Source organism: Nesoenas mayeri (assembly GCF_963082525.1).
Source record: "Nesoenas mayeri genome assembly, chromosome: 8".
Taxonomy (NCBI): Eukaryota; Metazoa; Chordata; class Aves; order Columbiformes; family Columbidae; genus Nesoenas; species Nesoenas mayeri.
In genome coordinates this window covers 24,770,826-24,795,309 of record NC_137554.1, presented here as the reverse complement: position 1 = coordinate 24,795,309, position 24,484 = coordinate 24,770,826, and the positions used below count along the sequence as shown (strand labels likewise).

The following is a 24,484-nucleotide window of genomic DNA, read 5'->3' as shown; positions in this document are numbered from 1 at the left end:
GAAATCAATCTATTAGTCACTTCTTTCTCATAAAAGGGAAAAAGGTGCTTTAATGAATACACGTGGTGCTTATTATTTGGATCGACAACATTTGTGCCTTCTGTGCCTGAACAGCACTTCGAATAGGTTAACATTTGGTTTACAACACAACAATAAAATTTGCCTTTATTGCAAATAAACAGAGTATTCATACCCTACAATATTGTTTTAGATGCAGGATTATATTCACTCTTAGAGGATCTAATATTAACATAAAAGGCACATGCATTTAATGTTTTCACACCTTTTTTATTTTCCAAGCAGTGTTAATACTTATTTTAAATATAGCATTTACTTTGTTAAAACATGAAATTATTTATGTACATTAGTTTGCAATCTGAGAACACACACCATCAAGTAATCATTTGTACAGTAATAACATGTATCAAAAAAGAAAATAAAAATAAATCACAGCCTGGAATTTTTAACATCCATCCCCCATTTGCTTTGATTTAAAAGCTGCACTAACAGGAGAGAAGCCTCAAGATTATAGTAGTTGAATCAGGAAACAAACACTGTCCTCCTCTAATAATTGTCTTTAGCTGCTTTGATTGGTTGCAGTTAATATTAATAGTATAACCTTTAAAAACTGGGGGAAAAGGTAATGCTTTATCTTCACCCTTCCTATTAGGGCTCCAAAGCAAGCTTAATGAGAAACCATTATAAAATCATACTGCTAAATAGTATCTTAACTCACAATCCAGCCTATATAATTATATCAGTATTGCAAGTGACAATTACTCCTGACAGATCAAACTTACCTTTCTGCGCTGCTTGGGCTCTGTGTCACCATTACAGCACTAACCATTATTCGGGCTTACGTAGAAAGACAGGTTAGAGCTCTACCCTTCCCACATGACTCCAGAACTCCAATTTTGCTTCTAAACAGAAACAACATGGTCTCAAAACCCATGGAGATGTGTCCATGATATAAAACCCACACGTTTCTTGCAGCCACTGCTCAGGATTTGTCCTGGACTGACGGGACATGAGGGTCACAATCAGGCTTCAGGGACTGGCTGGGCATTTGAAGAGGGCAAGGCCAGGACGCAAGCACATTTAGCACACCTGGCTCTAAACTGTCTTATCTTCACTACCACAATGTGACATTAAACTCACCTAACTAGGAATGAACAGAAATAATTAGTAAGGATGTTATAAATGACATTTTAAAGACTATTAACATATAAAACATTATCATCTTTATGAAAATAGACCAATTTCAGCCCAAGCTTGCCTTTCTGGGGGAAGAGGACACATACATGTATTATTTTTTATTTTTTTAAAAGGCAAGTGTTCTGGACAGCTGCCAGTAATCTGGTGGAAAATGTCCTTAAAGCAAGACAAACTCCTCTGTACTGAATCTTTTTAATCTTTTCTTTTCATCCTCAGAGAAAAGGTAATTTTCTTCATGGACTGGACTGGAAGCAAAGTCATAGTCTCTAGAATGACCCTTCACAAAAGTAAACAAGGGATATTTCTCCTTAGATGAAGATTTCAGCATCTACAATGTAAAACACAGACAAATGTTAACTGGAAATGAAAAAATACAGTAAGTAGTGGTATTTATCTGATGATGACTGCAAAGTAAAAAAATGCAGGTTTTATTTTTAGTATCATTGCATTGAAACAAAAGCATTGCACAATCTAAACATCCCATTAAACATCTATTTCCATTTCTTTTTCAGGTAGTTGCTAATTTAATGCCTAACTCTGCATCTTCTTCCGTCCTGATCACCTCCATGTGCTGTTGGTTTCAGTGCAGCAGGAGCTCTTGAAGAAATATAAAACAACTCTACGAAATAATTAATGACCACAGCACTCTCCTCTAGCGCAGGTATGAATTCTGTAGCAACTAAGCATCTCAGGGCAATATTGTTATTGTAGAATCAGCATGGACAATAATCAATGTTTTTAATAAAAAGTTTAAACACATACACCTATGTAAATAAGCCAATCAGCTATTTAATTCCAGGTATTATCAAACTACTAATAGCTGCGTAACTAGCAAGTACAGAAACAAAGGTTAATGTGAATGTGATTTGGATGGAGTTTCACCAGTTGCTCCATTTGGGCCCTTGATTTCAATTCCCTAATTTCTCTGTCACTGTATCTATGGCTCATCAGGTTTATCCTCAAGTAATAAAACCTGAATCTTTTCTCTCACTTCTTATTGCCCACAAAAGCAGCGAGAACCTGAATTTTTTAGTCTACACAGGGCACACTGAGAGGCTACTGTGCTTTACAAAGTGATTGCACTCAAATTGCAAATAAAGGGAAAAATAATGGAAAAGCAGGGAAAAACAAAGGTGAAAGACTGAAAGATCTTAGAATGTTTCTCAATTGTATTTGTATATAAACTTTCCTCTATTTTCAAACTTACTGCGCCTGAAATATATTTATGTAAAATAATATCACTAATATTAAGGAACTCCTATCTAAAATGCCAGGATAATAGCTTGGATCAGCCTTGCGTATTTTTACAACTTAGGTTCAAAAAAAGAAATGTATTTAATCCCAAACTTGAAAAGAACGAAGAAAAAGAGAGAACTTCTAATGCATTGATTTTGTAATTAGATAATTTTTACCATGTTATTACCTTCTTTCTTATACATGATAGGATAGGAAAACAAAAAAGAATAGAAACTTCGCTATTTAAACTTTGATATATTGGTTGCTTAAGAACTTCTTTAAATCTATTTTTTACCTCTCTGTGTAAGAATCAAAGAAAAAACTTCAGCATAAATGAGTATCTACTAAAGTTTATATTATATAAATTGTAAACATGTCTTTTTGGCTATAATACTAATACCACTTAACAGGGCATTCAAAATGCTCTACAAACATTAATTCTTTGCACTGTTGTGGTAACTGCTGTGGTTAGAACACTAATACTGTGACCATCTGCTGCTGCTGCTGCATCCCTTCACGGACTATTTTTTTAAAATGACAAACACAGTTATTTGCTAATACAAACATAGTAATAACACTGTATTTCATACACTCACATGCTTTAATAACCAAGGGGAAAAAAGTCAATTACATTTGGACCTGAATGACCCTATGCCAGGGTTTTTGAAGTGGAAGGATTTGCTGGGCGATGCCTTGTTCCCCCCTCGTAAACACACTGCTTTATATTTAAACGCCATCAGAAAGAGCACTTACACTAACAAGAAAAAACAGACAATTTTGGCTTGATCAAATATGCCCATTTAGAAAAGAAAAGCCACCCCTGTGTCGGGCTGTGCATTCTGCGCCCGGCAGGGCTGTCCCAGCGCAGGCACATTCCCATTTCACGAGTGCCACCTCGCGGGGCCGCCAGCGCCGGCCTGGCCCTCCATCCCACCCTCCTCATCGCCTCGCCAGCGCAACCCGCGCTCTCCCACCATCCACCGACTGCTGAAACGGGATGGGATGAACGAGTATCAGAGCAGCAATAAATACCGAGACGAGAACGATGTCTGTGTAGAAGGGCAGAGCCGATTCTCTGCCTTTATCTGCACGCAGCACACACGCTGTTCAGCTGAGGAATCCATTCGGTAACTTCCACACCTACCTTGGTTATTTCTTCAGAAGCCTTCTCAAAGTCCTGCACAGTTCTACAATAAAATCCTATTGTGCAGCTCGGATCCATTTTTTTGAATGACATCTTTTTGGGAGAAGGACAGTGGAATGACTGCAAGTTTCAAGATTAAAAAACATGAAATACATGTTTAAGGTTGAGAATGGTACAGACCAATGCACTTTTTCCCCCTGTCCCCTGGCTTTAACATACAATCATATCCCTTGAATTAAAACTCTTTGGAAGTTCTATCTTCCAGCCCCCCCAGCATTCAAGCAATCCCATTCTGTTCCACATGTATAAAACCTGATGTTTACTCTGTATTCCCACAACTTGCACACAACACCATGTTAGTCTGAAATCTGTCAAAGGTTTGCTGCTCCGAGCGCTACTTTATGAATATTCCCAAGGCAGAGGAGGTGAATGCTCTCCTGCAAATTGAACTTGTAACAGCTTTTGCACTATCTTACAATTACTGCTTTACTATCACCGCCCATTGCCCCTTCTCCTCCCCCAGCCTTTATAAAAAGACACAACGGAATAAACCAACCTCATGCATTTTTCTTTAGGTTAAAAACCCGCAAAAAACACAACAGCAAAACCACATTACAATAATCCACAAGTAGGAAAAACCCCACAAACAACATGCTCTGCTTTATAAATGCTTTTTTCCTAATGTGAAATGTCTTCTCATGACAGATGATGCTGACAGTGCTGTGAACTATCAGCAGCTGTGGTATAAGAACAAACAAACAAATACAAAAACCTTTTCTCACTCTTGTGATTCACATTTTGAGAGAAAAGATAAGCGTATGCTCTCTACCCTGATAACGCAGGAACTGTAGTTTGGGTGAAGCTCAGCGTCTCATAACTGGAATTATTTCATCACCACACGCAGTCTCTGAAAGGTGATCCTTTTTATTCCGCTCCTAACACGCAGGACTACCCCACCATCCCACCTCTATTAAATCATTCACAATCCTGCTATAACTGCTTGGTAACCAGTGCTAACGCCACGTCTGCACCGTACCGCCACCGAGACCCCGCTGCACTGAAACACGGATTTGTTCTTCATGAACTTCCCCCAGTGATCGACATTCCCCAGGGAACGTTCTGCGCCGCTTCCTTTCCCATGTACGCGGAGGCCGCGCACAGCTCGGCGCCAGGACAGCTACTCACGCAACAGCTACACCAGGACGGAGCAACACAGGTGAGTTGTTACCAACACCAGTGAGTTCCCTCCTGTAATCTAGTTTGACTGTAGCAACAGCAACCCCGACAGGTGACATCAAGCAGGCTGGATATTAGAAACCCATTTTATCTTTTTTTTTTTTGCCAATCAGAAGTCCGTGTACAGCAGACGACAGCGCTACCTACCTAATCTGAGAGGATCCGTCTGTGTAACAGTTGTATATACTGAAGTATATTATTATTTACTTGTGATTACAAACCTGAGAAGTATTTCTCTTACATCTCTGCTAAAAAATATAAGCAAAGATGAGAAGTAATATTTGTACAAGATTTATTTTAGTCACTGTTTTTTTTTTTTCTCCTAATTCTGTTCAAATTTTATATGCAGAAATTGTATTTTGAATATTCATTCTTGAGTCATCAAACACATAACCTGGCTCCTGCCTTTCATATGACATCTCAGCAGCCCCATTGCACTGCTCAGGGCGGTCGTCTTTACCGCTACACAAATCGCTGGACAACAAAGAGCAGCTTTTTCTTTTTTTCTGCCCCTGCAAACAAATGGATTCTGGAAGCCAATACAAAGTGGATTGATTTCCAACTTATTCTGGACAATTTGTCAATTTTGAAAATACTCCCTACAGATAAATCTAACAAGCAACTATCCACACTAAGAAAGCAATTTCTGTTTACTTTTGACATTTCTGGACAAAGATATAATACTATTAAATGCACTAAGCATTAAATTGCAATACATTTTCCGTCCGCAGAAAAGCATTAGGATGCGATCAAGCCAAGCTGGCAGCTAGCGTACTTTCAAAATACATTTTTAAACCTTATTATTATTTGGAAATTCATATTAATACCAGCCTGCAGCACAATCTGGAGGATTAGTCATGGGAACAGAAACCAAAAAATAAGTATTTTTTTAGCTTGGCTACTGAGCTACAGTGTGACCTTAAGGGAGTCACTTCAGCTCTGCATCTCTGTGCCCTTCCCACCTTTCATCTGCCGTACCCAATTAAACTGTAAAATCTTCAGAAAAGGCACCGTGTTTTACTACAGTTATTAGCATAAAGCAGCAAGGATCCCAGTTATAATATCTGGCCGCTGCCACAACATGATAGAGCTGGGACTCACCAGCTTTTCTTCCAAATATCTCAACAGGGTAAAGCTAAAGGCATCTCTTAAAATAATTGAAGTTTCTTAGGATATTTTCTGATATATTTTGCTGCTATGTTCCTTTTTAAAATTCAGAACCCTCTCATTTTCCAGAGATTCTTCCACATTACGTCATGCTAATTAAAGCATCTTGTTAGACATAAATACTGAAAAATATGTAGTGTTTGCTTTAAGTTGGCCCTAGGATTTAACATTGGCCCTGTACAACTCCTTTCATATATATATATATATATATGTATGTATGTATATACATATAAGCACTTTTCCTAAATACTTTTTGATGGTATTTTGATTAAGATATTGTGATGCACCTCAGGGTATGTTAATGGATCTTTCTTTTCGTAACAACAGGCCCACTGCAGTTCTCTCCACTGCTCTCAGCGTAAGTTAACTCTTGGTTGCTACACAAACCAGAAGCCATGAGGATTCATTCCACACCACTGAATCACATTGCAAGTGTCAACAGTCAATTAAAATCACCTACTTGGTTCTGCAGGTGTGACTTCCACTGTTTACAGGACTTACTTAAAGAATTCCATGTTAAGTAACTAGTATTTCAGAGGTGGCAGAGGTAAATACATATTCCTCTTCCTTTTTTACAGGCGATATGTTTTTTCTGAAACTGTGTTTCCATCTTTAGGAGCATTTGACTGCTCAGAACACAGTGGCACAAGGAACCACTACCACTAACCCCTATCCTGGAGCAGTTGATGCTGTCCTAAGCCAGGGATACAGCCAGAGAGTTTCCGCTGAGTGTAGAGTTGCTCCAAGGAGCCTGGAAGTTCATGTGGAAGTTGGACACAAGATCGGGAAGGAGAATTTGTCTGGATGGCACCGAGAACTCCTGTGAGTACTGTGGCTATTGAACACACAGTTCTGCGGCTGAGAATGTTTTCCCATGGTACTTGTAAATTGACGTCTTTCATAACCTCCTCTAGCTCTGTCTATTTTCAGTGCAAGTTACTCGGCAAGAGGTTAAAGAAAAGGGAAAACACTATTGTAAAAATATAAAACAAAACAACAACAACGACAAAAACCCACAAAAAACCCCCACGCATGATATTTAAGACCTAGATGTAGCCTGAAAAGATTAACTCACTGCATCCAGATGCACCCAGAAAGGAATAGGGGGGAAGAAAGAACAAATGCAGCACGGACATTTCAGACCTGTCGGTTTCTTGGAAACCGCTATTCCATAAAAACAGCTTCATTAAAAAATAATAATCAAACATTAAAATAAACAGTTCTGAAGACCTGAATAAAATTCATCTGATCAGCCACAAACCTCAGCAATAAGCCTCAAAAATTCCACTTGTATGAAGCTAAAAAAGTGACCTGCAAAGTTGTTAGGAGAAGTTACATTTAAAATGATACCCACCTACTTCAGTATAGAAATATTACAAATTCCTGGATAAAGAATCAGCAGATAAACCTATAGGAACTCTGGTTCCAAACCGACAACTGTCTCCTGCTATTGAATACTACAGTAATACTCTCCATGATGTTGATTGCAACTTGAATTTAAAATAAATACAAAATGACCAAAAGGACAAACTAACAAAACCAAATCCAAATAACTCTGATTTAAGATCTCCAAACGTTGTCTGTTTTATTTGATGGGAGATTACTGAAGTGATCATCTCTTTTTGAGGTTTTCTTATCATCATAAAGAAACAGACAAAGATTAATGAAGTACAAATTAAAATCTCACATTGATTTTTTTAACCTCTGGCCATTTTTGTTGATTATAAGGCTATAAAGAAGGGCAGAACTCTGATAAATAACATGTAACTGTAAAACCATAAAGATGCAGCTAGCTAGAACATCTCTAAATAATTAGTGTTTGATTCATATGGGAAGCAAACAGTGCCAGGTCTATATCCACACTACCTCAAGAGGGAAATCCTTTATGCTGACATCTACAAAAGATTGGCAGTAATGAGGATCCATGTAAATCAAACTGTCATCTACAAGGACAAAACAGAAGACAAGTAATTCAAAAAACACCTTATTATTACACTGCTTACAATCCAATTTCTATGCAGAACAGCTGAAAAAAAAAAGCCAGCAAGTAAGTGCTTGCCAGGCTGATCTTCATTGACTGAAGCACAGGTTTTTGCAGGACGGATTAACTTTTGCATAATCAAATATGCTTGTATAAGCAGAATTTTTATAAAGTGATGAGACTGTCATTTAATTTTTGGTGATAAAATTACTTTTACAAACACACAATTATATTCTGGAGTTTGCATATGAAAAATGTATCACGCTACTTCATCCTGACAGGGAGAATATATTGCTTGTCATTTCAGCATCAACTAACACCACTTAAACCAGTAAAAAGTAAATACGTAAATAAGAACTGCCAGATAGTAACAGCAAAGGCTCCTGAAGTTTGGCGAAACAGATAAATTATGCCTTGTTTATGCAACAATGGAAATTAAGTGTACATTCTACAGAATCCAATTACTATACGCGTAAATGACAAATGACTGGACTTGGGTAGATATGATGAATTAATAAGGTACTCATTTTGCTATTTTAATCATGCTATTTCCCACTGGTTCAATATTAACTTCCTAACTCTTAAAGAAAAATATTGAAGAGACATAATGTATTAAAACACTAACCTTGAAATCCAGCAAAGTAATACGACTGCTTGGGTTTGCCACCAATAATACCAACACAATACTCAAGGCTCAAAATTCCCTATAAAGTAGAACATTAAATAATTAGTAGAGTGTTAAACAGAATAAGTATTAAACTGAATTAAAATCTTTGCTTTTTCTTTACTATTTAGGCAAATATATAAATATATATTTGCCTTTTTTTTTTTTTTGAGACTAACTTACTGATTTTCTGGGACTTGACTCAATTTTTAGAAGCTTACAACTGACCAAAGGGATAACACACCACCAGGTATTTCAGACCAAGTCCTCCCTTGTTATGCGATGCTCATACACTGAGAGAGCCAGCAGTAGTGTTTTCAGGGAGGAGACAAAACGTAGTGTCATACAAGTTGAGTACAGGTTGCTTATTCAAAAGCTAGAGAAGTATGCAGATTTACAGAGTTCACATACATTTATTATACATTCTGTGGCCCTGGGGGCTCTCTTCTCTTTGCATTCAAATGTAAAAGTCTGTCTAGAGTAAGAACTTTCACATCATGGGCAGAAATGCCAGTTGAAGCAAGAGTAATTGCAAGATACAGCTCTAAAAACAGCAGCTCAAAATATGGGAGGAGAAAGAGACACACAATGGACAAGCCCCATAAATCTTACTGGATTTTGACTGGGAGGATAGAAGCATCGGAGCCATCAGCATGTGGGAACTTTGAGAAAGAGATGTTGTAAATCCACCCAGGGAGAGTTAAGAGGGACCTGGGGTGAAATACAGGAATCTTTTCAGCCTGAAGGTATGAAGGACAAAATCCACTGCTCCAGCCCCTGCAAAGCTGGAGCCACCAAGGACAGGGAGAGTTGGGACACAGGCCACAGTCCCACCAGTGCTGCCAGTGTATTCCTGGTCATTCCAATTGTAAGAGTTGGGTTCTGTAATCCCCATGTCCATGTTAGCACACAAACCTAGTGGGCTTATCATTGCATATTAAAATATTGATTTTATGGATATATCTTCTAGGGCTGGAGACAAGGATTTACCTGTTTACAGGGAATTTTGCCAAGGTGAGAACATTTCAGTAGTAGGATGGACTGAAATTCCTGTGTCCCTTACAGGCTCGGGATGCATCCCAGACAAGGACACAAAAAAAATCAACCTTGTTCATGCCTCTGTTGGAAGAATTACCTAGCAAAGGGATGAAGAATGCAAGGAGGACTTTCCTCCTTCTCCCCCTTCAACCTGTTTCTACTGTTCTTGCTTTCATGAGGTTCTGTTTCTTAACAGAAGATTTTGGTGAGTATTCAGCCTTGCCTTAACACAGTTCTCCATTAGTTACCCCACCAGCTCCAGCAGGAGCGGAATTTTGCCAGCACTGAGCACTTTGGAAAGCTGAGCCCAACTGTTGTAATGCAGTTGGAGCCAAAGACTATTAAATACTCTGAAAACTGAACAGCCTTGACATGTCTATAAATCACAGTCGTTTTCTCATGGCACTAGACGAGTGTTGGGTCCCAAAATGTGGATGCTGGCCCAAACGGGGACACCAATCCAGAAGACTGGTTTCTGCAGGTTAAGAGAAAATGCTGCTTATTTAAAATACGAATGAGAAGGCTTTTTTAGAAAGGGCTTCTCCATGGTTGGGCATTCCAGAACATTGAGGCACATCAGAGGCAAAGGCTGAAACAGCAAAGGAGGACTCGTCCTCTGCCAGTGAAACTGAAAGGGAGCAAAGCTACTTAGAGTAATGAATAACCGTTTAATCTCTGGGAATTTTCTTGTAAAAGTGAATTATAAAAAATTTATCAATTTTCATCCATAAATATAAAATCCTTTGTAGAAATTACCTCTTGTACTACATTCTAAAATCTGCATTTTTAACTTAAATCTAGACCCCAAGAAATTTAGTCACTTCTTGTGAACACTCAAGATAGAGCTTGCAGTGACTAATATCTGCAATTGAAATCCCTCTTATCACAGTTTCCATTAGAACAGGCTGCAAAAGGCAGCACCAGGCATCGTAAATGAGCAGCAGAAATCACGCTGGCACTGTGTGTTTTCCTGGACGTGACCAATTCAAAGGCTTTTTTTGCAGCTATTGAAAGAGTTGCTGTAGATCAGATCTGCGACTACAGGCTTATCTTAGCTCTGTTGTCAGAATTAATCAGAAAATAACCAAAACTTTCCAAAACTAACTGTCTGAAAATACAAGGAAAAGAATCAGGAGAGAAAAACAATGAACAATGTAAGTTCATCACTGAAATAAAAGGCTTCATTACTCTGTCTCTCCATGCCATTAAAAAGCAAACATATTTCCTAAAATTTTACAGAGAAGACACAGTCACAAATAAACAAAGCAAAAGACTGTCAAATTTTGTACATGCTACTCAGTTGTGGTATTTTAAAAAATTAAAACAAGAATTTAAAGACAGAAAAACAGCAGCATGGAAAACAATAAAGCAGCAAGGCTGAGAACAGTCTCTTCCCTAACAAAAGTTTTCTTGTGCTCCAGACCAGGGTTTCAGTAGATCCTCAGGCATGAGCACCCTGAGCAGAAGCTCAGTTGAAAAAAGAAGACAGCACAGACCTTCCTCCCCTCTGCTTTCTCCTTGAGTTTTACTTTTTTCCAGTTTGTTTTTATTTGTGTTCAGTGCTTGCAACTCCTCCATCGCCGTCCTTACAAATATCCATCCTAATGTCCCCATAGTGAAAAAAACACTCGAAGCAGTGACTAAAGATATCAAAAAATTCTAAGCCTTCTCTTAAGAGGCAGAAAAAGACTAAAGAAGATGGGAAGAACATACAAGCAACAACCTTAAACCATCTGACATTTAAGAAAACAAGAAACAGAATAAGGAATTTGGTATATTTATATTTTTAAATGCTGTCTGATACTTAATACAGGACAACTCTAATAGCATATGTAACTAAATTACCATTTGTAATTTGAGCCACTGCATTAATGTCTTTTCAGGCAGCTACTTTAGGAGCAGGATAGTTATCGCTGCTTTACCACGGGACATCATGTGCTCTGCAATTATATCTGATCTTGTAATAGGGAAATTTAAAATCTGTAAAGTCAAACTTTACAACCTTCAACTGTAAAATCACTACCACACATTTAATAGGTAGAAAATTACCATCATGAAGTCGCTTTTCATATCACCTGGTGCTACAATTCGAAAAATGATTGAACTCTTATTTCATACCTTTACAAACTCTAAGTAGTCCATGTTTGTTCTCTCACCACCAAGTCTCACGGGAACTAATATAATTACAGCTTTTGTGTCTGCTTCTCCAGAATCCATAAAAGAGCACTGTCTGTCAATAACATCTGAACTGTAGACTGAAAGGAGACACACGAAAATATTCACATTTAAAATATAACCGCTGGCTTTTGCAAAGACACACCTGCAACATGTGATCACTTGGTTTGACAAACTAAAACTACTATCCTTCCAAATATTATTGTCTTCCTGAAATGTAACTCTTGAGTGACTCATGAAAACAGTGTTATTCCTCCTTATTTTCAGCAATATTTTGTCATGTGCCGCTGAGATAAGCTACATTGTCAGGAAAATGCAGAAGGGTGGGTTAGCAGAAAACCAATAAATATTTATTCACTTGATAAAAACTTCTAAAAGAAGTAATTTAAAACTTGAAAGCCTATATTGAACAGAAACATCTATATGTTAAAGAGAAAAAAAGACAAATTATTTAATAAATACTCAAGTTTGTTGTCTAAAGTTCATAAAACACAGTCACTGAAAATGAGTTAAAAGACTTAATGTAGTATTACTGCTTAGGCCCTCCAAACCAAGAGAGATGTGAAAAATCATCACCAGAACAAAAAAGCAAAAAATTAATAGCATTTTTAAAGATTCCACTGTCATTTTAAGTCAGGTGAAACTGGTTTGTAGCGTATGATTAAACAATATCTCTTTAAAACCAGTTTGATCAATTACCAGGGATGTCAGTCTCATCTCTCCTATCCAGAGATGGGTTATGACATAACCAAAATTTCCAGCATCTGAACACAGCTACCAAATTAATACATTGTACTTAGATTTGAAAGACTATAGTCCTCAGTGTAAAGTCCCAGCACACATTTAGTTTATATAGTCATTGTTTTCTGCTCTTGAACATGCAGAGCTCTAAGATCCTCTGCCTGTTACTGATTATTTAAAATACCACGTTGGAGCAGAAGACAGGTCACGCTGACTCTGGTTCACTGTCCTGCTCACAGCTGTGAACTCCAAGAAAAAATGTCTTCTTATTATTCTAAGAGACTGGGGCAGTGGTTTTTTCCCTCTAGAAAAATGGGTAAAAGAGAATCCTGTGATGCAAAAGACACATAAAATGTAACTAACAAATCTACTCTAACGGAACTGAATTTATTTTCTTTGGTTGTTTTGTTTTGTTTTAATAAGATAGGGAAGTTCTTAAATACAAAGTAGAAAGTTACAACAGGCAGATAAGAAAAAGTTATCCTGCTGGATGTGGAATTCGACTATAAGATACCAAACAAGCGATGTATGAAGTTTCAAGTTGTGATGCCTGATTCTCCGAGAGAACAAACATCTGCATATATCAAGAATCCCTTTGTCTGCATGATGTCAATTATGTGGAGCCATTTCTGAGTTATTTTTATGCTTTAGAGCTCTATTGGTAAGTGCTTACTGAAAGGCATAAGAAGCATCTAAAATATTTGCAAAAAAACGACAATCACATTTACCTGTACAATCCTGAGCAACATAGACGGTTACCCCTTGTAGCTCAGGGTCTCTCGCTTCTTCAACAGCTTTTCTAAGTACAAACACAAAACTATTAAACTCATCTCTGTTTTTAAAGAAATTAACACTAAAAAGACATAAATTATTTTATTTTTAGAAACAGGTTAATTTTAATGGTTTGTTGGGGTTTCTGCGGGGGCGGGGAGTGAGGGGTTGCGGTTTTGGTTGTGGTTTTTGTTTTGTTTTGTTTCATTCAAGACATCTTTCATTCCTGATAAATACAGATGGGGGGGTTGGTTGTTTTTAAACACTGGTTACCAAGATTCATCATACATGGCAACATTTTTCTGAAGCAAAGATGACAATGACTGGCTACTTAGAAGAAATAATGAAAACCACAAAAAAAAAGCCCAAAGAAACACATCAGCTTACAATGAAATTCATATTCACTACCTAATTTCTTTCTGTTTATAACTCTTTTGGGGTAATAAAAACTAAATTTGCTGACAAAAATATTATTTTCAACTTGATAGATCTCTTTAGTTGACCTCAGTTGATGTAACTAGGCACAGATTAGCACCTCATGTCTATGGAAATAAAGGCCAGCACATAAAAAGCTGTAAGGCTTCACCAAAACTTGCAAAAAGATAATGTCAGTATTAGGCTATCCTCAAAAGAGTAAGAGTAATGGACCTAAAAACTAAAAAGAAAATGCATGTCGACAGAGTGAAGCATGATCATCAGTCAAGGACAACATTTGTGAAGAAATTAAACTGTTCAAAATAGAAGATTAGCCTTTGACTTTACCACACACTTGCATTAAATGGTCACTATCCCTTTATTTCACAATATATTTTGAGGAATCGTTTAATACAGTCATTCTCAAGTTATGAGAGCTATACATTGTTAGTGCTGCTGTAGGAGAGAAAGGACATCTCGGAAAGGAAACCTTTGCAGTGCTGGAAATCACCAGCGGGTTTGTGTTGAATGGAATTCTGGACCAAATCCCACCCTGCTCCCATTAGGTAAAGGGGCTACTGCAGTTTAAAGCAAGCAAAAAGAATTCTGAAAATTCCTATCGTCAGAAAAAACATAGAAAACAACACATAAATAACCTCTCGCGTCACTCTGTGCATTTGCACATGCGCGCACGTGCACAGCTGGTTATTTCAGTACAGATTCACTTTAGATTAATAAACTTCTATATCAAGTATCAAATTCTTCTATTGATGTGTATGTAGATAAATGTATGAACTTTGGCTTCTGCTGACTTATTAGTAATTCAGTTTATCGGTAAACTGGAATTTACTAAGAACATAAGCATAAAAAATCCAAACCAAACCAAAACTTGCTAATATTCAAAGAAATGTCATATAAAGGCACATAATATGGAGAAATTTGACTTTCGACTTTTTTTTTTTAACCGCACTGAATGTCACAGACCCTTTACTTTTACTGTGATATAATTATAATATTAATAGTCCCATACATTTACAGTTTCACAAGAATTTGATATGTGCAAAGAAATGCTGAAAACATCAATTTTAGCTCTGACATTTCATTACACTATCAGTACATTACAGCCCCCAGGTTACAGTAAAAAAAAAAAATATCTATAATGTTATGCATGTTCCAAGGTTGAAAGAGTGGTTAGTTTTCAGAACATTTCATTAAATGCAGTTCTACTTAAAACCCCAGGTTTGGGAGAGATACCTGGGAGTCCTACTGCCCAAAGTGCAGGAAATCAGGAAAAATCTCTAGAATTGCTACTAATGTGGACATTTTACAAAGCCAATAATGAACACTTCGATGCTCAATTAAGCTGAAGTAACCTCATGATGCTTTGAAATGCTTCTCCTGTAATGTGTGAGGCACGGTAACAACAAAGAATAATGGTATTTTTACCTTAAAATGTGTGCGACAACTGCAGGCCCATACCAATCTCCAGCAATTTTTCCAGACTTCTTTCCATATTCTATTAGTTGATGTAATCCAAAAGCTGTCAGTGGAGAGTCGCCAAACCAAGAAATTATTTTTCTGTGATAAACTTCATTTCTCCTTTCACTCTCATCCCAGTTTCTCTTCAGTGTTCCCCGATGATGATTTGACAGGATCTTGGGTTCTCTTTCTGCTGTAAGCGATGCCTCGAATGATGCTGTCAGCTTTTTCACCGTATGGGCCGTCCATGATTCAGAATCTGAACTGTCGATGTCCAACGCATCTGGCCAGACCCAGGCTGCAGCGAGAAATTTTAAGAGGCATATTAGCCTTAATAGTAACTTCTTGGTATATTTTGCAAAGCACATTCCTTTCTCCCTGATGTTCCTCAGACCATTAGTAGGTACTTTACATGCTGAGATGCAAATGTCAGTGTTAGAATGTAAACAAAGAATTCAAATAGAGTACGACCTGCTTTTATTTTCTGCTGAATGACAGGTGAAACGAAATACTACCAACAGTACATTTATTAGTGATTTAGGCTGAGATAGTAGGTCAGACTCCACGATTGCAATCAATTAAGATATACAAGATATACCTGATTACAAGGCACAGGTTAGAACTATCTTATATATTAAAAATACAAAAGTTCCGTAGTAAGTACCATCTAAAAAATTTTACCCATGCCAAACAACAAGTTTCAAAAGCTTTTTAATTCTTCTGTTTTGTTTTTGGTTTTGTTTTTTTTTAATAGGCAAACCTGAGGAATTTTATTCATGTAAAAACAAATGGTTCTTCCTGGCAAAATGTCAAAGCAGATCAGCAGAAAAATAGAAAAGATTCCTTTATTCACTAAATTTGTGAATTATTTACCCAGACTACAAGACAAACTTGTTTAAACATTATTCAGCATAGTATCTACAGTCTGCATTTCTAAAGGTTTCTCTGACAATGCATCCTACATGCAGCATTCGCGTTGCAGCGTGATGGTTCTGCGCATCTAGAGAGCAGCGATGCTCCCTTGTCAGATGACTCAAAGTCTCTCCCATGAGTTCAAACAACTGCTTGCAACATAGAGCATTCAAGAAAACCTCTGGATCACAGCAAACAACACACCCTGAATGTCTGCACCCAACAGCTTGGAGGGCAAGGGAAAGGCTGCTGCATGCAAGGAAGGAACGCACCCCACAAACCCCATGCATGCTTTTGCTCTGTTAGCCAGATTTGGGGAAGCTCTGGGAGGTTCCAAACGCTCCCGTGACAGCAGCAAGAGGGACCTGTTCAAATTAATACTGACAGAGAGCAAGAACTGCAGCCCTTCTCATCATTCGTACTGAAGTAGCCATGTAAGTGTCCTTGAGAAACAAAGAGGAAGCACAGAGGCAAGTATATTTTAATTCTAACTAATTTAGGGCTCCAGTAATGTCACAAGTATTGCTGGTAACGGCCATAATCCATGTCAGCCGCTCTTGTGTGACAACCACCCCGCATCAATGCCTCTCGCCACCTCTTTGTGAAACTTCATGTTAATTTTTCACTGCAGACCCAGGCATAGGCTCAACCTAACACCACAGGCCTTGCTAAATTTAAGTCAGTGTCTTAAACACAGGCATTTCAAAGTAGAACTTACCAGTACCTTAATATTTAAAATAAAATCTCATTTAAAACATCATTCAGCAATACCTGGAACATTCCACGTAGCCGTGGAAGCATTAAGTATTCCAGCTAGTAACTGCAGTCGAGTTTTGCTTTGTAACAGAAACAATACCATTAAACTATAATGAAAACATCTTTGGGAAAAGAGTAAACAGCGATGGAAAACTTCATGTAAACACTTAAATATGTTCCAAAAGCTACCCAGACCTCATAAAAAGCTTTTCAAAAGATAATTCACCAGCTGTCAGATGACTAGGTGATGAGAAAAGCAGTCTGGAAAGACCATACACATTCCATTTTTCTACGCATTTGGATTGCCACAGAAACACTAGCGCTCTGAAATCACCAAATCACTTTCCAAATTAGGATGCATGGGGGACAGTGCAAGGAATGCTTTGTAACTATGAATGTTAAAGATATAAACCCTTCTCGTTCGGGGTTACTTCAGAATGAGCCATTACACATTCCTCTTCACAGGTAGTCTCTTCTGATCAGATTTAAAAAAAAAAATTCTTTAAATGTATGTATAACAAAAGTTATGTTTAAGGGATTTGTGATCTCAGCAGAAGTATTTTCATACATTTTGATGATTGCAGTCAGTTGAAAGGGATAATGTACATTTTATGACTTACACATCTACAGCAAAATGAGCATTCAATAAGCCAATCTGACAGGCCAGTCATGACACTGCCAAGAAAGACGACTTTGTGGTGCAGCTTGTTTGGGACTATGTTCACAGCTGACATCATATCTGCACAGCAAGTACCAAGTATTATCAGAACAGGCTTTCACAACTATTGTCTAGGAAAGTATTCCTGGGATCCAACAAAGGCTGAGTAAACAATATACTGTATTCTCTCCAACTAACATGCCTTGGTGGCTTCAGGCCCATATTTTGATGACAAGCAGTGGTGACAGAGGACAGGACCGATTGTTTGACAGGAGCAATGTGGTGGGTTATGAAAAGGATTGAGAAGAGGATGGACAGAAAACGTGGTTAATCATGAGAACCAAAAATACCTCTACACAGGACATGGCTCAGCTTGGAAGAATGGGGAGGACACGCACGCTTGGCCTTGGAAAGCAGAAAGTGTTCCAAGTCTCCTAAAGCTACTTCTTTGAAACAGCTGTGACACAGAGAGCATTTTGAGATAGACAATGAGGAAAAAAATGGAAAGTTCCTCTGTAAGTACATGAGGGGAAGAGAGGAAATGAAATAGTGCAAATTTCAACACAAAGAATGATGTATTGAAGTTAGATTAGAATCCTTCTATTAACTCAATATATTAATACTAGAAGAATTGAATAATGTACAACTTCAAAACTGATAAAAGAATATCACTTTTGCCATAGCCCACAGCTATGCGCTGTGGAACTCATTCCTACACCTTGAGTTCAAGAAATGTGCAAAATTCAAGAGAATTGCACAGTTGCATGGATAATAACAACACCCAGGTATGGGATAATGAATTTTTGTGGTATTTTACTTCACAGTTAGTTTCTGTGGAGTTTCCAGTATCTTCCTTTGACACACTTTGGTATTCCCTTTTTCAGAAACAGAACAGTGGACAGTTAGATCCCTGCATGGATGCAGAGTAACAATTCCAGTATTAACGAGTAGTCCAGAACCACAACCAGCTCGCACTTTAGATTTGGGCTGCACAAAGACCATCACACACTCTACAGAACACCGAATACAGAGATCTTCGCTCATAACCTACCTCTACCAAGAAAATGAAGCATAAGACCTTGAGCCAGCAGCATCTGACCAGTTCTCAGCGTGCAACCCCAACCACAGTCGGTTGTTAATGCAGACCCCTTGATCTGAGGAAATTCCTCTCTGTAAGTCAGCCATATTCTAGAGATAAAATCTTTACGAAACTCCTCAACGTTTCCTGAAATCTCTGTGTTGATTTTATCAAAATTGGACCCATCTGTAGAGAGTTCACCAGATTCTGTAAGGCAAAGCATAAATTTAAGCTATAAGTTGGTATGGCACTTCTGTTACTAGAAGTTAAAAAAAAAAATGCTTAATTCACCTAAACATAAATGGTCAAATAGAGATTCTTAAAAAACCTGCATTCTGGACAATGATAACAAAGACGTTGGTGTAGAGACTCTTTGTACAGGTATTGTCATTATTTCATTTCGGAGTTTTTAGGAAGAAAATCTCAAATTGATAGGTCAATGAATTAAAGCACAAATTACAGCACTAATATTTACAGAAAGAACAAGACTTCAGTGTAAAATGTGAATATAGCAGGTTAGGATGGGTTGCATGGGTGTTGGTATTGGACATTTAAATGAGTATTTTCTAAGCTTTTTTATTTACCTTTTTAATTGGTAATGAGGTTCTTTCCGGAAGATTAAAAGTATGCCCTAAGAGCTCCTACTCAATAAGACTGGAAGGAGTTAAATGCTAAGTACATACCATCAGTTTTGAAGTGGTAACATTTTCCCAGCAGAAAGACTGGAGAGTTTCTACTGAAGTAAGTTTTTGTTTTCAACACCCAACCTAAAATAGATGCAAAAAAAAAAAATTAGAGATTTGTGACTGAATTATTCTAAAAAGGAATGTCTAATTGTATATGGTAGCCAAAGATAACCCGTGAAAGGGGAATACAGAGAAAATGTACTTAAACTGGGTTTTGCTCGCACAAATAACAAAAAGATGTAATAGTTCTACAAAACACAATTAAAGTTCTGGTTTAACAGTAACAATGTTACCTATATATGAATGTTTGAATGTTGATACAATGGTGCTGCTGCGCAGAAACTGTTAGGATACAGAAATGCTAAAGCTGAGCACAAGTTGCTTTGTCTCTGTTGTGAATTCATTACTGCATAGTTTGATTCTGTGAGGTTTCCAACTCCTGTCGTAACACACGATAAGTGTCACATCTGAGCAGTGAAAATGCAGGAGTCCTGCTCTTCCTGGGGGATTGATTAAGCATACTTCATCACAAAATTAAATTGCAGGGTTTGGACACAAAAAAAGGCAGTATAATATGGTGTACAAATTCAAAGGGCCAGAATTCAGCTTGAGGTTTTGACAATGTCCCCAAGCAGTAGTTAAGTCCCTGAATCATTATGCCATTCATGTGAACAAGAAACATTCCACTCATTGCAGCCAAGACAGGATCTTACCATACACTGTTTCACTTACTGTATTTCATGTTGTGCCATGCAGACATAAACTTTGATTTTATCTTTTCTACTTCATCTGTCCCTGTGGCCTCCATATTCAAATTCTAGAGAAAAAGCCATCGCTGTCTTGTAAGACGTTCAATTCCGCTACTGTAAAAACAAAAATATAAACATATCCATAGGCGCTGAGAACACGGGGTATAGTATCACCACTTAGGTACTTAAGCATAACATGACCAGAAACAGCAATAAACTTGCAGAATCCTCCACTATTGGGGACTAAGAAGCAATCACATGTTCCATGAATAAGTAATAAAAACATTTAATTCCAAATATACACCAATAAAATTACTATACAAAGCTAAATAAAATCTAATGTTCTCCAACAGCTCTCCATTGCACAACAAACTAATCTAGAGTGTGTAACCTGGGCTGGCACGTGAGTACACTCATTCTAATTTGCAGAGAAATTAAGAGCTACAGTGCATCTCACTAAGTAGAATAGATGCTGTTCTTTTCTGCTGAATAGAATGCAATAAGCACATTTTTCCCACATCAGGGGTCCTGAGCACCAATAAACAAACCTTGATTTTAAAAACAGCATTAGTTTCAGATTTCTAATCAAGAATTTTCTAAGCCAAAGTTTACAAGCATTGGAGGAACTGCAAGACGATGTGCAAGATGTTTTGCTGTACACGTACAAGGCAGAAAATGTGTAGTACTGAAAAGGTGTGTAGTAACAGTGACATAATTTTGTATGGAGTTAACTTGCTACAGAGGTAACATCAAAAGATTAGTAGAATACTGTCATAAAATCAGTGTTTATCTCTCTCCTAATTATCACTTGCAGTGCAATAAAGGCTCTTCTGGTTTGATCGTGTTACCTACAGTAGTCCAGCTGTATCACAAGCGTGGTAAAATTGTGGTAAAAATCACTACAGTGCAGACTAATTTTGTAAAAAACGCTTATACATTTTCCAAAGGAGAGGTGGGAGAGAATGCACTTCTATTGACTCTTTCTAAACTGCAAGATGGATTTCACATTCCAAGTAAGCAAAGCTGGTAATAATACAGAAAGAATATATAATACCTTTAAACGTCTTTTTAAGAAATGCGAGAAAATGGGACAGAACTCCCTTTGTAGTCCACCTGCACCACTTAGTAAAAGAAACTTTGCTATTAATTAATAGAGCTTCCTTCACCGCATTCTGTTGATGGTTTGCTTTGAAGAGTTGATACAGGAGGTTTTCTTGGTGATATTTTGCAGCCTAAACCCTTGCACAGATAGCTGAAAAATGAAGAGCTCCGACTTCAGCAGGAGCTCCTGTGGGACACCAAATATTGATCAATAGTGGTACAGCACTGCAACCTTCACCTATTTCTAGCCAAGTTCTGATAACATCACATGACGATGTGAACAAAATTGAACTATCTGGTTTAATGAATAAATTTGGACTGGGAGAATGCACCATCACTGATGCTATAAGTACCTGCCTTACTTTAAAAGGAGAATCTAGAACTGTATTTACCTTTCCAGGTGTTATTCTCCATTGAATTGGGATCAAAAGCAGGATGAAGACTAAACCACATTACTTCTCGCCACTGGGAGCACATTGTAAGTAAAACATGACCACGTAAGTAAAACGTGACCAGTGCAATCGAAGAAAGTGTGAAGATGTTGGGGTGCCAATGTCTTCAGAGCCTGAAGGTCCACACACAGCTATACTGGTTTGGGGATCTGTAGGCAGGGCAAGGAAAACAGCGGTCTGCTGACCCAGCCTTCTCCAGAATGTTTTTTTTCCAGCTGTTCCAGTGTATTATTTCATAAAAGTCTGTCAACAACTTTTTGCCAGAACAATAGGCAATGCAAGCTCACAAATGTAGAGGAAGACTGACATTTCTTTGCCAGTGAAAATAACAAATGGCTACAACCCTACCTGGATTAGCCTTGTGTTAAACTGGGATTTGGGAGGGGAAGGAAGAGAAAGACCATTTAAGGTTGGGTTTCAATTTCTTGCCTTTTGTTCCTTTTTTTTTTTTTTTGCATAGATCAATATCTGGCAAAGCTGCTAAGATGAACAACTTCAGAAAATGTGTTTGGTCCAACAACACCTATAAAAGCTCCCTCTGGCTAAAATTAGAAATGAAACAAACTCTACAGTTCCAAAAGGGCCTGAAGGAAAAATTAATGAAATGAGAAAGAAGCTCATTTAAAAGACAGTGGTCATCACAGTACATTTTTCTTTGATCTAGTTATATTTCTTCCCTATCATTATGCTAAAGACTTGAACTTGCAAGAGGAATGCTAACACAAAACATGCACATGTATTACTCCACTGGAAAAACACGGGCTCTTCCCATCAATGCAGGAAGGCATCAGTAATAGTTCCACTGAAATTAATGGAACGGCATCAGGAGGAGGTCACAAGGAACACAGATTCAACTCCAAAGGGCACAATGCAGCCACTGTTATTAAATCTAAAACTAATGGTTTTATTCTGAAGTTGTCTCATTTAAGGAGTTCTCCAGAACGTACATTACCAGGACAACATCACTTCGCAGAGCAGCAGGACACGGCTCTGAATGAAAAATGAAATCCTGTCCTCTCGGACCCCCCGTCACCTGGGGGGACGATTGCAGTGAGGTGGCTGTTTGTTAATAATGGTGGAAAAAAACCTCCCAGACAACAGAATTTGTTTGTTTTTGTTAATAACAGAAAAGCAACCTAACCTGATGAACTGTCCATGGCAAAACAGATGAATTAAGTCCAAATGTGTCTATCCTTATTAAATAATTTAAGAATGAAGGCCCCTTTCAGTTTTTCCACCTGAAAAGAAACCCAGCGAGTAGCGATGACAACAAACCCCACACAGGAGTCTCTGACAGAAAATAACACCAAAAGGGCGTTTTTAAGGAGTTAGCCCTTTCCAGTTATAAGCACATACTAAGACAGTTAGAAACGACGCTTTGTGAAGGTGAAGAAAAAACAGGAAGAAAACAGCTTTACAAAAAAAAAACAAAAACAAAAACAAAAAACCAAACCCTGTAGCAAAGACCGAGCATTTCACCCATCCAGAATTGAAAGCCAAGCAAGAGCTGCCTTCGGAGCAGCCGCCTCTCTGCTCGCTCGCTCTTTGTATCCTCACACCGGCTTTGTCAGCGAGCGGCCGGGGAGGGGGGTCCCGAACCGCCCCCGGGACACGCACACCCCGGGAGGGGGCTCGGGGGGAGCCCCTCCAAGCCCCCCCACCCGGCGGGCCGGGAGCGCAGCGGCGGGCCCGGGACACCGCCTGCGGGTACACCCGGCAGCGGCCGCCGCTTCACCGCCGCCGCTGAGGCGTCTCCCCGGCCGGGGCCGAGCTCCGGGCTGCGCTTCCCCCCGCCCCGCGTCCCCCCTCGCTCACCCCTCACGGAGCCGCCGTGGGGCGGTTAACGGTGGCTTACTCGCGCCATCGCCGCGGCCTCCGTAAAGGGAGCGGAGGAGCCTCCCGCAGCCGGAAGAAAGTGAGGCCACGGCTTACCCGCCCGGTGAGCTCCGCAGCGCAGCCGGCCCGGGAGCGGCCTCCCGGGGCTTCAGCCATGGGGGAACGGCGCAGGACTACAGGTCCCGGCGGGCGCCGCGGCCGGAGCGAATCGGGCCGGGCGGCGGCCCCGCGCGGGGCATGCTGGGAGCTGTAGTCCGGCGGGAAGGCGGTTCGGCCGCTCCTGTGAGGAAGGAGGAAGGGGCGCGGCGGGGCGGGGCGGGAGCAGGAGCGGGAGGGTGCATGAGGGGGCCGGGCCGGGAACGAACTCCCGGGGAGGCGGGCGCAGGGAGGGAGGCTGGAGGGTTTGCGCGGGAAGGGTGGACCCGCCGTCAGGCCTCGGCCCTGGGTGCGCCCCGGCATCGGCCTGTCACGGGGCCTGCAGCTGCCGTTGCAAAGTGCTTTGCCTTTTGTAAAATTTTATTTTCATTTGTATCTTTTGACTCCATTACAGCAAAATGATTCGCAGATCTCCAGGTTCTTTGGAGGCCACTATATCTCCAACCTAAACGCAAATGTGTTTGTTCACATGCCAACAGTTTTTTCTGGTTCAATTTCTTTTACTAGAAATACACCAGAGTAACTGCATCTCCTCTCACTCTTAGGCTGAGGTGATTTTGGGTGGTTTTTGTTTGATTGATTGGGGTTTTTTGTGGTGTGTTTTTTTATTGGGGGGGGCATGTGGGTTTGGTTTAGGTTTTTTCATTTGTTTAGTTTGGTTTGGATTTGGTTTGGTTTTTAGTGTTTTATAAAGTAGGTTCTTCATTAATCTGTCGGTTGTCTTAAGCTGCTTAAAAGTAGTTATTGGCTGTATTAGGAGCCAAGGGTTAAAAAAACCAACCAAACAACAGTGCAGGATTTTGGAAGAACATGACTTGCATTTGTTCAATGTCTGGAGC

At 39.1% G+C, this 24,484-nt stretch overlaps 1 protein-coding gene across 3 annotated transcripts; it reads right to left on the bottom strand.

The window, feature by feature from the left end:
• Positions 1-281: 281 nt before the first annotated feature.
• ATG4C (autophagy related 4C cysteine peptidase) lies at positions 282-23,660 on the bottom strand. 3 transcript variants are annotated; one of them, XM_080348520.1, is made up of 11 exons: positions 23,586-23,660; positions 20,084-20,214; positions 19,349-19,432; positions 18,639-18,872; positions 15,229-15,559; positions 13,326-13,396; positions 11,800-11,936; positions 8,605-8,683; positions 7,865-7,941; positions 3,596-3,715; positions 282-1,543 (listed from the first exon to the last, which is right to left on the bottom strand). In XM_080348520.1, the coding sequence occupies exons 2-11, from the start codon at positions 20,157-20,159 to the stop codon at positions 1,373-1,375; spliced, it is 1,380 nt and encodes a 459-aa protein (XP_080204646.1). In that variant the 5' UTR covers positions 20,160-20,214; positions 23,586-23,660; the 3' UTR covers positions 282-1,372. The 3 variants fall into 3 exon arrangements, with proteins under 3 accessions (XP_080204646.1, XP_080204645.1, XP_080204647.1); XM_080348519.1 differs by having other exon boundaries at positions 23,469-23,629; XM_080348521.1 differs by having other exon boundaries at positions 23,509-23,625.
• Between the last annotated feature and the right edge of the window lie 824 nt (positions 23,661-24,484).

Bases quoted from the DNA above. Each gene is read 5' to 3' on its own strand.
- ATG4C (XM_080348520.1), bottom strand. From the start codon at position 20,159: ATGGAGGCCACAGGGACAGATGAAGTAGAAAAGATAAAATCAAAGTTT. The intron at 15,560-18,638 runs GTAGGTTATGAG...TTCTCGCTGCAG, and splicing joins GCTTCATTTTCTTGGTAGAG to CCTGGGTCTGGCCAGATGCG. The intron at 7,942-8,604 runs GTTAGTGTTTTA...TTGTCCTTGTAG, and splicing joins TTACTTTGCTGGATTTCAAG to ATGACAGTTTGATTTACATG.